General features: G+C 41.3%; 3 protein-coding genes and 1 pseudogene across 4 annotated transcripts; 1 reads left to right on the forward strand and 3 right to left on the reverse strand.

Moving 5' to 3' along the window:
- Window positions 1-3,441: 3,441 nt before the first annotated feature.
- On the reverse strand, window positions 3,442-5,079 carry LOC136277149 (uncharacterized). The gene has a single exon (XM_066158834.1). It carries the CDS (start codon window positions 5,077-5,079, stop codon window positions 3,442-3,444), a length of 1,638 nt encoding a protein of 545 aa, XP_066014931.1.
- A 3,120-nt stretch (window positions 5,080-8,199) lies between these two features.
- LOC136277307 (uncharacterized) lies at window positions 8,200-14,681 on the reverse strand. 2 transcript variants are annotated; one of them, XR_010715852.1, is made up of 2 exons: window positions 12,823-14,681; window positions 8,200-8,784 (listed from the first exon to the last, which is right to left on the reverse strand). XR_010715852.1 is itself a non-coding variant. In XM_066159243.1 (2 exons), exons 1-2 carry the CDS (start codon window positions 13,735-13,737, stop codon window positions 8,410-8,412), a joined length of 1,290 nt encoding a protein of 429 aa, XP_066015340.1. In that variant the 5' UTR covers window positions 13,738-13,916; the 3' UTR covers window positions 8,211-8,409. The 2 variants fall into 2 exon arrangements, 1 of the variants encoding a protein (XP_066015340.1); XM_066159243.1 differs by having other exon boundaries at window positions 8,211-8,784; window positions 12,823-13,916.
- Window positions 9,482-11,167, forward strand: LOC131794022 (uncharacterized; annotated as a pseudogene).
- Window positions 11,331-12,612, reverse strand: LOC131794046 (uncharacterized). Its single transcript, XM_059111552.2, has 4 exons — window positions 12,308-12,612; window positions 12,076-12,209; window positions 11,712-11,873; window positions 11,331-11,469 (listed from the first exon to the last, which is right to left on the reverse strand). Exons 1-4 carry the CDS (start codon window positions 12,483-12,485, stop codon window positions 11,338-11,340), a joined length of 606 nt encoding a protein of 201 aa, XP_058967535.2. The 5' UTR covers window positions 12,486-12,612; the 3' UTR covers window positions 11,331-11,337.
- Window positions 14,682-14,683: the final 2 nt, after the last annotated feature.

Raw genomic sequence — 14,683 nt, forward strand, 5'->3', positions numbered from 1 at the left:
AGTGAAAAACTGCTGCTCATTTATAGATATTTGAGGAGTTCTTTGACTTCATATTGAAGAAACCCCTGAAAGACATCATGCAGTACATCACCCGGAAGACCTTCTATGACATAGAAGTATTGTGACTGGTTTAGGGCTTATCTCAGCTTTATTCCAAACTGTGAAGAAATGTCAATGACTGAATTTTCGATGGCTGTGCACAGCAGATCATACATTGCTTTAGTGCGTAATTAGAAATCATCTTCCACTAACTGTGAGGAATGATGAGAAAGTTATTGGATTTCAACACCACACTTCAATTACAAATTTAATTGTGCACGATTTATAACACAGTTTTTCCATGGTGAGTCACAGGATCAGGTAGTTTCATTATTAAAGAGGGGGGGAAGAATATCTTTGGTACTACATGTAATGGTTCTCACATGGCGAAAGGGAAAGTTCAGGAAAAAGTTATCGCAATAAGCAAAAGCTTAGGAAAAAACTTATGAGTTGGTGGCAAAGAGCAAAAGTGCAAAGTGAATAGGAAGAGATTTAGATGCTCATTTTATTGTCAGTGGAAAAATGGTTCATCCTTTGCCTACCTTTGCAGCTACATCATTTGCATCTCCCATGCAAACCCTGCACTTCAGTGCAGAACAGTTTCCAATTTTAAAGCCTACAATCTCCTGGGATGCTAAGTTATTACCAGAAACAAAGCTGATGGTTCCTTTTAAAGACTTTTTTTCCCCATTTATGGTAAACTGGTATCCTCCATCCTTAGGAAATAAATAGGGACCTTAAGATCCGAGGACGTTGGGCGTCTTCGACGGCTGTCATGACCGAGGGGGGACTGGTAAGAGGTTGCCATTGCAAGGCGCAGAAAATCCTTAAGAAACTAAGTCAAAGGCGCGGGCAGCATTGTTTACATATTTTCAATTTTTATCATAAATTACTTCAGTCATGGCTTCCTTTAGAGAGATTCGTAGCATTCTTCTGCAAAGTTTTGATGATGGCGATATATCAGAGTACGAGTTCCTTCTTCTCTATAACGTTAACACATCCAAAAACCCAGATTTTCTTTATGAAAGTTATGGGAAATTTGACCTTAATGACATGGATGACTGTGAGTGTTTATCCGAGTTTTGCTTTCATAAGAGTGACCTTCCCGTCCTTTCTGAGGCCCTACATCTTCCTAACTACTGTACAGGTCAACAAGGAGCAATATGCAATGGCATTGAAAGGTTGTGTATCACACTTTGAAGGTTTGCGTACCCGTGTAGACTCAGTGATTTAATGCCCAGTTCCAGAGCTAAGTATGATTTCCAGCCTTGCGGTGGATACAATTTATCGGGAACATAATCGCAGAATGATACACTCCCGAACCCAGCACTTCTAGCAACGTACACTCATGGAATTGGGGAAAACGGTAGTCCGTTGCACAACTGTTTCGGTTTTATCGACGGAACATTACAGGCCAATTTTTCGACCCAACCTATACCGGAAGATTGTGTACAATGGGCATAAGCGAGTGCATGGTCTAAAATATCAATATGTGGCACCACCCAATGGTATGATAGCCAACATGTATGGCCTAGTAGGTAATTTTATAATTGAAGTAATAAATCTGTTTGGTTGAATTGTAAAATTTCATCCCAACCATAAACTACAATAACACTTATTTGGTCCTCATTTTAGAGGGCAGAAGGCATGATTCAGCCATGATGCCCGAATCTGGTCTTCTTGATGAACTCGAGCAACATGCGTTCTCAACAACAAGAGAACTATATATGGCAACCCGGCCTATCCTCTGCGTGTTCACCTCCAGGTACCTTACAGAGGTGCTGGAATTACACCACAGATGGAGCTATACAACAAAGCCATGAGTTCCGTTCGCATGTGTGTCGAGTGGCTTTTCGGGGACATTGTAAATTATTTTAAATTTTAAAACTTTAAGAAAAATTTGAAGATCTCACTTAGTGCAGTTGGCAAAATGCACATCGTGGCTGCCATTCTGCGAAATGCTTTAACCTGTATGTACATCAACTCAACTTCAGAGTATTTTGCTTTAAACCCTCTTACTATTCACGGTTATGTTGCTTGATTAGGAACACAAAACGCCCAGTATCTGTAACATTAAGTCTTATATCAAGTTTATGTGAATCAAAAAGTCTGAACATGAAGCTGATATAACATGGGGAACCTAACAATAAAATAAAAGCAAGTGTACAAAACAAAATCAAGAAACATATGCCTGAAATTGCTGAAAACTACATTCATCTTGCACGCACAAAATCAGGCCATGACTTAGTTTTGTTTTTCTAGAAATTTTATGATAATTTGAGACTGCAGCTGCTGCATTAGCGTGAACATCTGAAAATTTTGCATTTGTTCTTGTCGCTGTTTAGTTTGCTGCAGCATGACCTGCATCAAATCCTGATGTTGCTTTTTGGACTGCTCCTCCTTCTTACTTTCAGCCTCTAGTCGCTGCTTCCGTAGCTGCATTCCTTCCAATTTTCCATTTCTACATGAGATCGTTCTTTTCCCGCAAATATGCCACCATGTCACTACCACTTCTTCGACGTTTTTTTTTCTTTCCTTTGTCTTTTCTTTCTCGTTCTTTCTCGTTCTTCTTTTCGCCAAGGTTCTCTAGAGCTCTGTATTTCATTTCCACTGCTTTCTGCATGTTGAGTTTCACCATATTCATTGTTGAAAACGTGAAGAAAAGAGAATAAGAGAACTCACGGAGCAATCTTCCTGGCCCTCGTGTTGGCGAGTACCGGTTAGCTGTTCAGTGTTATCCAGAGCTTTTTGCGAGAGATTGTATGTCTCCTTGATTCGCAAAAGATATGCTACACTCGTGTTTCTTAACTGTTCATTTAGGAGATCTTCTTCGTCTTCTTTTAAGAGTGCTTCACCAATAAGCAAATCACCTGCTTGCTCTTCAGGCTCAATTTCTTGCACTAAATCCTGTAGTTGTTTAACGTCACGTGCAACTCGTAGAAATCCTCTATCCTCAAGTTTAAAAATTCTCGCACTTCGCACTCGAATTTTTTTTTTTTTGTGATAGCATCTCTTTCTCTGATCATTTTCTCGATTGAAAGTGAAAGCGTGTCACTTGTTGAATTCCAGGTGAGTCCCAAGATTTTTGTTGTTGGATGTGCTTGTATATGATCGTCTTGTGCTTTGCGATTTAGGGCTTCAGAGTTAGAAGTCCATTGGCGTAGATTCATACCTGCTTCTTGAAGGTATCTTCGCGATAATGAGTAATATTCTAAGGACTTATTATCGCAATCAGCTCCGGTTATCACGTTATCCATATACATGTTCTCCATGAGGTCCCGTGCTACCCAGTTGTCCTTTTGACTTAGGTGATATTGTATTGTTGCGTTCAGTAGAGAGGGTGAGGGTGTCGCTCCAAATAGAACTCGGCAAAATCTGTAAGCCTCCAAGTTGCTTTTACTGTCAACTGGTTTTGTTTATATCTTTAAGCCACAGGAATCTCGTTGCGTCCCTGTCTAGGGAGTTCAGTTCGATCTGTAAGAAGGCCTTTTCTATATCTGCAGAGAAGGCCTTTTTGTGTGTTCTGAATTTTAAGAGAATGCCTGTTAAATCTTGCATCATATTTGGTCCTCTATGTAGACAATCATTGAGGCTCGGTGATTTAGGTGACATTCTGGCAGAAGCGTCATAGACTATTCGCATTTTTGTTGTCGCGCTGTCTGATTTGAAAACTGGGAAGTGTGGCATGTAGTGTAAAACACCTTCGTGATGATCGAGGTTTTGAACTTTTTCTATGAACCCGAGGTTAAGTTGTTCAAGGAGTTGTTCGTTATACTTCCTTAAAAGTTCTGGGTCTTTCCTGTTTAGACTGTTTTGTAAGCTGTTCAGTCTGCTCTTGCTCAAATTGTAATTTGCTGGTAGATTGTGTTTGTTTAGCTTCCATGGGAGTTTTACGTTATATCTACCGGTTGCTTCGTTAAACCAGATAGTTTCTTGAAACTTTCTGATGATTTCTTCCTCTTGTTTGTTTTCTTCTGGTATTTGGTTGATTTCCCAGAACTTGGCTAGTAGATTGTTGAGCTTTTCGTCTTCTACTGGCATGATTTCTACCCTTTGACATAGGGTGGTTAAATTGCTTTGACTGTTCTTCCCTTTGTAAATGGGACCTGAGAGAAGCCATCCAAATTTGCTTTCCATAGCGATTAAGGCTTCGTTTTGGGTTTTAATTACTTTTCCGGTGATCAGTTGACCGTAATAGTCGTTTCCAATAATGATGTCTACTTTAAGATTTTCTGATGCATGTGAAGGATCAGCAAGTTTAAGTAATTCCGGCGGTATCTGTAAATTTTTCACCTTTGCCGATAGTGGTGGACAAATAACTGGAGTTACTAGGGCTGTTATTTTGATATTTTCTACTTCTGTTGACAATGTCAATGCCACAAGGTCGTATGTTTTTCTATTGCCTTGAAGTGTGCCGAATGTCGTCACATCTAGCAGTTCGCTTCCCATTGTTCCTAACTTAAGTTTGTGTTTCATCTCCTGAGTGATAAAGGTTCTTTGTGATCCTGTGTCAAATAGGATGCGAGCTTGATTGTACTTTTTATTGTTTCCACTTATTTTCGTAACGGCGGATTGCATCAGGATATGAGCTTTAGAAGGGAGTACATGCGTTGCTCCCATGTGGGTTCTGTTCTTCGACACGGAATCCGCTGATAGTTGATCATTCTTCGGCCCTTTGTCATCCTTTATTTGACTAGAAGCGCTTTGGGTTGTATTTTCTTGGTTTTCATCACAAATTGAAGTGTGGTGTTTTTTCTTACATTTTATACATCGCCCCTTTGAGAAACATTGGATTTTTGTGTGGTTGAGACCAAGACAGTTAAGGCAGCGCTGTTGGCGCTGAAGTAGGGATCGTCGTTCCTCTACTGTTTTAATCTTGTCGCACTTTTCAGGTCGATGTGTTCCTGCACAGTACGTGCAAGGCCTAGGTGTCTCTTGTTTGCCGTTGTAAGTTCCGTGTCGTTGTTGTGTACCGGTTAGTAGCGCACCAGCTGTTGGCACAAGCACTTCGTCTTCTGTGGTTGGTTTTGGAGAGGACATATGGCCCTACATCTCTGCCTTGGATACGCTTCCTGACATGATGATCAGGATACTGACATGTTACCTTTACACTTCTCCAAAACTTCCCCAAGGCGTGGCGATGCCTACAGCAAATCCAAATTTTTTTGGTTTACCCTCCTGAGCGAGGTGAAATAGGCCAGCCCTTGCCAAGATTAGCTCATTTTCACATAAGACCTCTTCAGACAGGTGGCAGCTTATCAAATGATGTTTTACTTCATCATTGCATTCAGACAGTCGTACCAAATCACTTAAGCCATGCGATGAACCAAAGTTTTTTCCATCTTTGCTATTTAAAAAACAGTCCTGAGACATAATGAACGTCTCGCTAACGAACGAACGACTTCTTCCTGTACTTGTAATTGTGTCCAAAGCGATACAAGTTCGGAAGATCTAAAGGAACTCACTGTAACTTTGTATGCTCGTTACGATTTCAATTTCCGCGCCAAAGGAGAAGCTTACTGAGTGAATTCGTGAGTGGTCAGTGGTTACGCTCTTGAGGTAAAGAATGGGTTTGTGACTTTTTCATTCAACTGAAAAGACTCGCGTCACTCTTATGAGATGGTTGAACGGAATACAGACTCTGAGCAGTCCCTTTTTTTTCTTAAAGATAGTGAGGTCATGTACAGCAGGACTGTAGCTCTGAAAGGCGGTCAGGAGTGACGGAGACAGTCATATCGGTCGTGTCTACGAGAACGCCAAGAAAGACCATCGAAGTGGCCGGAGGAGAATCCTTATTAGGAGATGTACTCAGTCCGAGGCAGCGTTAAAAGGTCTCCCAAGGCCTGAAAAGCGGCTGCTGATTTAGTGGGAGTTTCTGCTCCCCCAAAATCGTCGATGTAATTAGTGCAAGAGTAGCCAAGATTCTGATACATAAAGGTGACGGCAGAAGTGGTGGTCTGGCACATCATGGCCGAGAAGCGAAGACCAAAAGGAGGAGCTATGTCGAAATAGAGGGAATCACGGTGCTGGTAGCCCAAAAGATGATAGTCCTGTGGTTCGATTCGCAACTGGTGGTAAGCTCAGCTGAGGTCTGTCCTGAAGAGATGACAGTGCTGACCCTTTTGACGGATGATATCGAGCAAGGCATCCAGACCGGGTAGGCGAAGAGAGAACGGTTCACCGAAGTAAGAGATTTGGAGAGGAGAGATCGAGATGTCGACGGAGAGAGGATTGGTAACGAAGGGCCTGCAAGTAGCGCCAAGTTCGCATTCGGAGCTAAGAAATTGGTCGATGACTGTTGGATTGGATCTAGCAGAACAATGATTCTGAGTGGACTGGACGGGCGGAGAACAGCTGGAGTATCTGACCGGCCAGCCAAACTCAAGAAAATCACACAGAGACTTGTCAGGATAATGGACGAGACGGCGGCGCCATTCGGGCATGTTGAGGTTCGAGGCAAGCTGTAGCTGCAACTCGAGCTTCTTGATCTCGAGCTCTTGGGATTCTTTTTGCAGCTGAAGAGCTACTAGCGACGGAGGTATACTCGCGGCAAGCTGCCGGTCAGGGGGCGGTGTTTGTTTTGCGTCCTGTCCTGTGAACGGAACTTGTGGAGCTGCTTGAGGAAGAGAAGGGTCGTCCGCAGGCCTTTGTTTTGGGACTGCGCCGGGATCGATCGGCGATTTCGAATCCTTGCGATGTTTTTCGGCGTGTTGGGACGGTGACGAGTCTAGCAGTTCTCGAGAGGCCTTGAACAATAAACTCTCATCGATGGAAGGCAATGTCTCCCATTCGTAATCCATGCTGAGATGGCGCTGACTGTTGCGTGTGGTCCGGGACGATAAAGCCATAGTTAGAGAAGCGAAAAAAGGCGAGTAACGAAAAGGTAAAGCGGACTTGAAAACTGGAAAAGCGAACTCGAACACGAACCTAGCAGACACAACTAGCTATCTAACAGCGTGGAGACGCGAACATGATACTCTTATTGAGCCATCCCTGTTATTAATTAACCTCCCTTAGCCCTTAACTGAGCAGCATATAGAATTCACTTATTCACAAACAAAGTAGTGAATCACCAACACCGGAAATAGCGACCAGGCATTCCTCGCGACTCCCTTATGTTTGTTTTCTAATTTGCTCGGGCCGCTGCCAATCACTTCTTGTGTAAAAACCTACGTAACCTACCAAGTGGAAGTACGTTGGCTACTGTTGCTTGCCGATATTTTCCGTCGGCAAAACGGAGAAGTCAGTAAATGTGACCGATTCTGCCCGGAAAATTTTATTGTCTGGAGCTTGGATATGTCAGGAGAATTTCATTGACAGCTGGATTAATTACACCCCATGTTGTGAAACCATTATGAAGACGTCGCGCTTTCCTTCGCTTTTTTTGTCACATACAAAAAGGGAAACGTGAGGCAATTGAAATCACTTAGCACTGGCACAAGTCGACCTAATAGGCACAACGCATATCTTATATCTTAGTGGAGGATCGAAAACAGGAATGGAATTGGTGATATTTTCAATGACAATTATAGTCCAGTGTAAATGCCAGTTTCACATTCGCAGGACAAAAGATTAAAGCAACGCTACGGCCTAGCGCAAAAATTTTGACACAAATAGTCAGTCGAAAAGCCGCTCAACTACATAAAATCACTGTTGGTACAATCGTACAAAGCAATCTTTTCTCTTTTCAGAGACACAGTTTTCCCTTTTCAGATACAATGAACACACACTTGAGTGTGATGTCACGCATTCCAATTCGTACATTGATGATCAAAACAGCACAACTTCAGCACTTGGTAATTTTTCAAATAACATTTTCGCCTTTAATAGCTTAAGGGCACACATTTTCTTTCATATGACCTCTGCATTGATTCATTAAATTCACACAAGTGCAAATTACAGAATTAACTTTTTCGAAAATAACATATTTCTAATTTACAAATGAATTATTTCCCTTTCGCAAATTACCGATCCGATTAAATTAATCTCACAAAGAACACGTTTTCATTTTGTTCCGTTTCGCAAATATTACTGTAAGCCCTCTCAGAGACAATGACAAAACGACTTCGACATTTCGCAAAGACTCGAGAGAAAACTTTCCAATTTCTGAAACAGTTAGAGTTCGATAAGTGTTTGCTAACTGCAGGCCAAATCAAAATATTATGCACTAATAGGAAACCAAATTGCACAAATAAAGTTTTAAGCGTGCGGGCTGTGCGAAAATGGGCAACGGTAACTTTTCTGTCTACACATGTTATAGCACCTTTTATTGTGATTGTATGTCATCAAACAAAACAGTGACCGTCACATAACTAAATGGTGAGAATTTATCATTTCCTGAATGTGGCATTTTTTTCCCCCATATGTACTCTAGAGACCTAGCTCTTTCTGTATGTGATTTCGATGAACTTCGAGTAATCCACGCTTAACGGCCGCCGGAATGATCACCAAGAAGGGAATAAATTGGGGCTGCAGTTTTTGGACGCACTCAACCTTACAATGAAAGTATACGTTTCCTAATCGTCCAGTCTTTTGTTCTCCATTCTGCCAGTAGGCCTGTCTCGTGCTTGATATTATGACGAGGTCTTCTGGTGGGTTGGGAATAAAAAAGTCTTCACCACGCCTTAGTTTCAAGACACCCTTACACCCGTAACACCTTCTCACCAGAGGGCTGCATCTTTTGAGAAGGGTCAACTGGAAACTACCTTCTTGAACTGCCGGCGTTGATGTGTTGGGGCTTTTATTCTGCAGATAGAATAAAATTAATGGCATTTTAGTTAACAGCTAAGATTAGTCGGTGGCTGCGTGGAATTATGCAACGAGCTGACAGTCTCACCGGATGCTAAATCTTTATAAACCTTATATCCAGCGGGCCATTTCTACAAATGAAAGGTTCTGTGATTAGGAGGACTGTTTTTTTCGACTTGCCGCGCATTATCACTACAAGCTTTATTTGTTTTTATTTCGTTCAACCCAATTAGCTCACCAGTTAGTGAAATAGAACGACTTGCACAGAGCTAACATGCTAACATATAGCGGGACTTTACCATGATCATAGTCGATATAAAAAATCAAACAGTTGGCAGCATAATCACACAAAAAAATTTGAAAACCTTTCACCGATCTAAAACCCGAGATAACAGAATCACGCATTACACCCTGTATTAACTGTGAATGATCCTTACAATATACACTCGATTGCAAAAACGTTGACACCTTGAAAGCATAAACCGTGAACGATGAGACCCGACGGATTTGTGGGTAGTGTTTAAACAATAACCTCATTCCATCATGATAATCAATAATTTACTATTCTTATTCTTTGCAATAAAAAATACATTGCTGGAAAAAAAAGTATGCCCAAAGCATACTCGGACGATTTACGTTTAAGAGCTGTATGGCTTCATGTTTTCCTCGGTTATAACATTGAGGATACATCCGGTATGCTGGCAATGTCACCAAGCTCGGTAAAGAGATTCAAAAAAAATTTGTGCGCACGGGTGAAGTTGTGGCCAAGAAAACTGGAAGACCTTTGGATCTGGTTGGAATGCACCCGCGTGAGGAGCTCGTGATGATGGAAGCTATGCTAGAGCACCCAGAGAAGACACTGACTGAGATTGTAAGAGAAATTATGACTGTATTCGGAAACCGTTTTCAAGTGTCGACGGTTTGCCGATACTTTCAAAGAAATGGCGTTACAAGAAAACGGGTAAGCAGTTATCGGCAGGATTATTATAGACCTTTTAACGTGGGGATATTTGTTGACTCAGAAGAATAAATAGCTTTGTTTTTGCACAACAAGCCTCGGCCAGACGCGAATTTAGAGAGAGGTTTGCTTTGCAAAAACAAAGCTTTTTATTCCCATGAGACTCGACATGGCCGCTAAGTGACAAAGGCCAATTAACTATGATAGGATTGACAGGGAAAAAGTGCCTCTGCTCGTGCTTTTTTCATATTTCTTCACGCGCCAGTCTTTGCCAATCAACAACGTCAAAATGATCAAATTTACGTTTTTTTGGAGAACACGAAGACATGACAGTTTCCTTCCTATGAACTTTAAACTCGAGTGAAACCTCAGTAACAAGAAACAAATTATGCGTAATGGAAAAATATTAAAATAAAAAGTAATTCAAAAGAAGGAGGGTTGTTTTTTTTAAGTGGCGCTTTTGTCTCTGTTGTTGCCGTGGTGGTAACTGAACTGCCCATTATTCCAATCAATTTTGTCACCATACTGTCCGAAAATGAAGTCTGATCAGTGAGGGCACATTTTATCCTCCACCTTCAACTGAACACCAAGTTTAAGCTAAAGTCCCCCCAAACTAACACTAGTGTAACTATTTTTTCCAGCTTAAGAAAGTTGCTCGACAACAAAGCGAATGGGCGAACATCAATTTTCGTGCGGATACTTGTCTCCTACATGCAGAGATGTTTGTCTTTCTTGATGAAAGTGGATTTGTAAGTATAACTCAAGGAAACCTTATTTTCACTTGTCTTTACACCCCTTTGTTTTTGAAGATTAGAGGTATGTTTTATTCTTTTTAAGGATCGTCGACTTACAAGGGGATTTGGCTACAGTTTCCGAGGTTATAGTGCCAAAGTGAAAAGGAAGCATACAAATTGGCATCCACGAATTACAGCCATCCCAATTGTATGCACTGAAGGCTTGCTTGAAATTGGTATTCATAGACGAGCAGCAAATGGAGATGTCTTTCTTCAGTTTGTTAATGAGAAGCTTGTTCCGAACCTTCTGCCTTTTAACGGTGCGAATCCTCGCTCCGTAGCTGTAATGGGTATGACATAAATCGTTTAAAGATTTTTTAGACCATATTATAGATTTAAGACAATTTTTAATTTGTCATTGTTGTTCTCAGATAATGCAGCCATACAACATTCACAACGTGTTGTTGATGCAATAAACGCTTCCGGTGCACTCCTTATTTTTCTTCCACCTTACAGTCCGAATCTGATGCCTTGTGAATGAGTGATCGCACTGGCAAAGAACTGGATACGAGAAAACGACCTGGTTTGGGAGCAGTGTGATGAACGAGAGAACATGGTTTTTGAAGCCTTTATGCAAATAGCTGATGAAGACATTGCAAACTACATTCGTCATTCTGAATACCTTTAATTAAATGTACATCTATGAAAGGTGGTTTTACAAGAAATAACAGAAGAGTACGGCACGACACGCTGCCCATTATTATCACATTAATTTTTTTTAAATTTTATTTTCTACGCGGCTTCACAAGTTTCCTGTATTCGCGTTTCCCTTTATTCGAAATAATCAATCAGAATAATTTAGTCGATTTTATTTAGCTCATTAACTAATTTTGCGCGTTCTTTGTCGAATTGATCTCTTGTAATGATTTCTTTATCAATCAGATCCTTCAGTTGTGCAATCTGGTTATAGATCATACTTCGTAAACGTAGCTGTGGAAAATGAAGAAAAATAAATTACATCAGTAAGGAGTGCAATTTTCTCTTTTTAAGTAGAGGTGATGAGTGTGCTTTCAAAATTTATGAATCTCGAGCGCAAGATTTAAAAGAAAACACGCCGGTTTCAGAGTTTTGTTGTTGCAATTAATGGCAGCAATTGCAACGACAAAAAATCACTCTCCAGGATTGACTCGCGCTCTTTGTTCGCAAGGTGGAGTATCAAGTGAGAGAGTTACCTTTTCCTCAGCACCCGAAATTGAGTTTAATGTTGTTTCTTTCGTTGAAGACTGAGCTGAAGAAGATGAAGGTAGGTCAACCGTTGAACAGCTGGCTTTATTCCTCCCGGTAAAGAAGGAAACCTGAGGCATTTCATCCTCGCTGTGATGAGTTTTATTTACCTGTAGTAATAATAAAAAAAAAAAAGTCAAGGCATACAATTGTATTTTTCGTCCATGAACAATGACGGACAAAGTTTGTAATTTAAAATAACAAATGTACGCACATGCTTTTAAAATATGTAGTTTTTGAAGAGCCAAATTCAAATATGGGATTAATTTTTTCTATTTTACCAAAAGAAATTTTTTTCATGTCCAAGCTTACCAACATTTTTGCCCAACATTTCAGTTTAAAGTACGCTAATGTTCCTCCGTGTTTTTCTCGCAGTCGCGCGAGTCTGTTTTCGTAGGAGTCATGGTCGTCCTCTTCCATACTGTCACCGCCGTCGATAGTGTCGTCTGAATGAAAAACAAAAAAGGAGGACATTGTTTCCATTAAACATTGAGTAATTTTGTAACAAGCGGGAAAGACAGGCAATATGGTTTTCCATTCATACCTGAATTTCTCTTCCTCTTTGCTTTACCGGCTTCCCTTCTTTCTATCTCGCCCTGTTTTCGTTTGAAGGAACTGTGTGGATCCACCCATAGGGTGATCCATCCATTCTTAACACTTCTGTAGGCGTCGTCCAACTGTTTTTCTGTTTTGATGTCACATTTTCGGCGCCCGTCACTCATGTAGCCGATAGTTAGCGACGTGCAATTAGAAGCGGGACTTAATTCTTCTGAATAATTTTCAAGTAAATATTGCTTTAGTTCATTGACGGATATGAACTTAGGCAAATATCGGATTGAATATCGCTCAAATTGGCCCTTGTTGGCCAGCTTTTAGGAAAGCTTGAACCGTTTCCATCACTGACCACTTGCAACTAATTTTGGTTATCAACCGTGGCACGAGAATAGAATATTATGCAAATAAATTTAGTACACTTATACCCATAAAGCCATTGGGTCTCATCGTTCACAGTTTATGCTTTCAAGGTGTCAACGTTTTTGCAATCGAGTGTATACATACCTGAGGCTCTTCTGTGTCTTTTTGTGTTGTTGTCTTTTCTGCTTCCTTCTCTGTGCCTCTGTTTCCTGAGGATCTTACTAAAGTCGACGCCGGATTTGATGCTGAATGGTCATTTGGAGAGGTGTTAGTGTAACTCTCCACAACTTCCTTTCTTTTTTTATTTGTAGCACCTTTCCTTCTTTGTGTTGCCTTGGTCTTTTTTGACCCACGTCCAGGAGGGAGGTCCATGTGAATCAAGGCATCCACGTTAGGAGGCCTTTGGTTCGTTGTCTTGTAACAATGAACGAACTCAGTCAATGAACGATCCATTTCAGCCACAGCTAAAGTATGGGCACAAATGTCATACGCTTTGAAATCGATACAAGTGCCGCTGCACACATAATATGTTCCACGTCGCACGGTACGTTTCTTGCAAACTGCATACGATGGAGCATCAATTGCCTCGTTTGCCACATAACGTGGCAAATTGTCCCCTCTTCCAGGATCGGGATGGATACTTTCTTCTTTGCGCGCCAAAATCAACGATGCACGATGGTACATACGTGCTAGAATACTGAAGGGAACCCGGATAATGCCAAAATCTTCCAGAGGCAAACTCAATGGTGACATTGTGTCCGCTTCATTTGTGTTTTCCGGATCGATAGGAATTATGTCAACTGTCTTTACTGGGAGATTGTGAATTTTTTTGAGCGCCGCTTCCTGTTGTGCTCTCGTCTTCCTGTAAAAGACAGACTCCTTCATTCCCTCTTCCTCGTAATTTTGTCCATTTTTAGTTCTCCGAGCCCAATAAATGCTAAATCCTCTTCTGTTCTCTGTCTTTTCACCACCGTCTGCAGCAACCTGGCAAATTCGGGAATGGAAAGCTTCCTTTTCCTTGTAAGTTGTTTCCCTCCTGGTAGAACCGAGTTCATACATTCATTTCCGTTCTGATCGTATACACCTGGAGGCCAGCCTAGACCAGCCATGGATGTCAATTCAGCTGTCATCGTTTGCCTTATAATTTCCGCTTTATACTTGCAAAAGTAAGTAACAAAGCGCTCTGAGAGTGGGTGTAAGGAAAGCCACTCCTCCTTCATTTTTTCCAGATTGGTCACGAACTGGGCGTGGCTTTCCTAGTCTATAAGACCAGGTACCCTCTTACAACCAATATCTCTTCCGAAGATGTCACTTAGAATGACTTCTGATTGTTTGCCCCGTATTCCAAGTTCGTTCATTTTTGACACTATGTTGTCTTTCATATGCAGGTCACAGAGTAAATGCCAGGCATAAGGGAGAGGTCTACCGAAACCCTCACCTAATGCCTTTTCTCCGTCAGTACCATATACTAGAACATTTTGGGTTTTTGCATTTAGCTTTATCATGGTAGACGAGAGCTTGTAATAGCTGGATAGTTCTTTTTTGTGGTGAACTAGGGTTGGTCCGATCCGGACTGGATTCTTGTCTTCTTTGGTTCGGAGAAGGAGATGCCTGTATGTAGTAAGAGTCACATAATAGTCTCCAAAATTGAAAGTAGGATCGACTCCTAAAATACTGAACTTGCTAGGATTTGTGCAAAATCTTTCCACGTCCTTAAGTTGCTGGTCAGTTGTTAGGACAACACAAGGATCTGACGAAGTCTCTACCTTACGGACGAAGGCATTCTCTTTGTCTCTGTTTCCTTGCTTCAGCATGTCTATCAGCTCGAGTGTAGAATCCCCAGGTTGCTCTTCCATGGTTTTTTTAATGTTCTTTATCTGTTGTACATTTCTGGCATGGCTAGCTGCGTTTCTAAAGTCTGAAATTGTTCCCTTTTCTTCGATACTCTTGAAAAACACCGTCTTGGGAGGGTCAGATTTCGCGAGCTCTTTTAACCGCTCCATGG

Source organism: Pocillopora verrucosa, chromosome 12 (genome assembly GCF_036669915.1).
Source record: "Pocillopora verrucosa isolate sample1 chromosome 12, ASM3666991v2, whole genome shotgun sequence".
Taxonomy (NCBI): domain Eukaryota; kingdom Metazoa; phylum Cnidaria; class Anthozoa; order Scleractinia; family Pocilloporidae; genus Pocillopora; species Pocillopora verrucosa.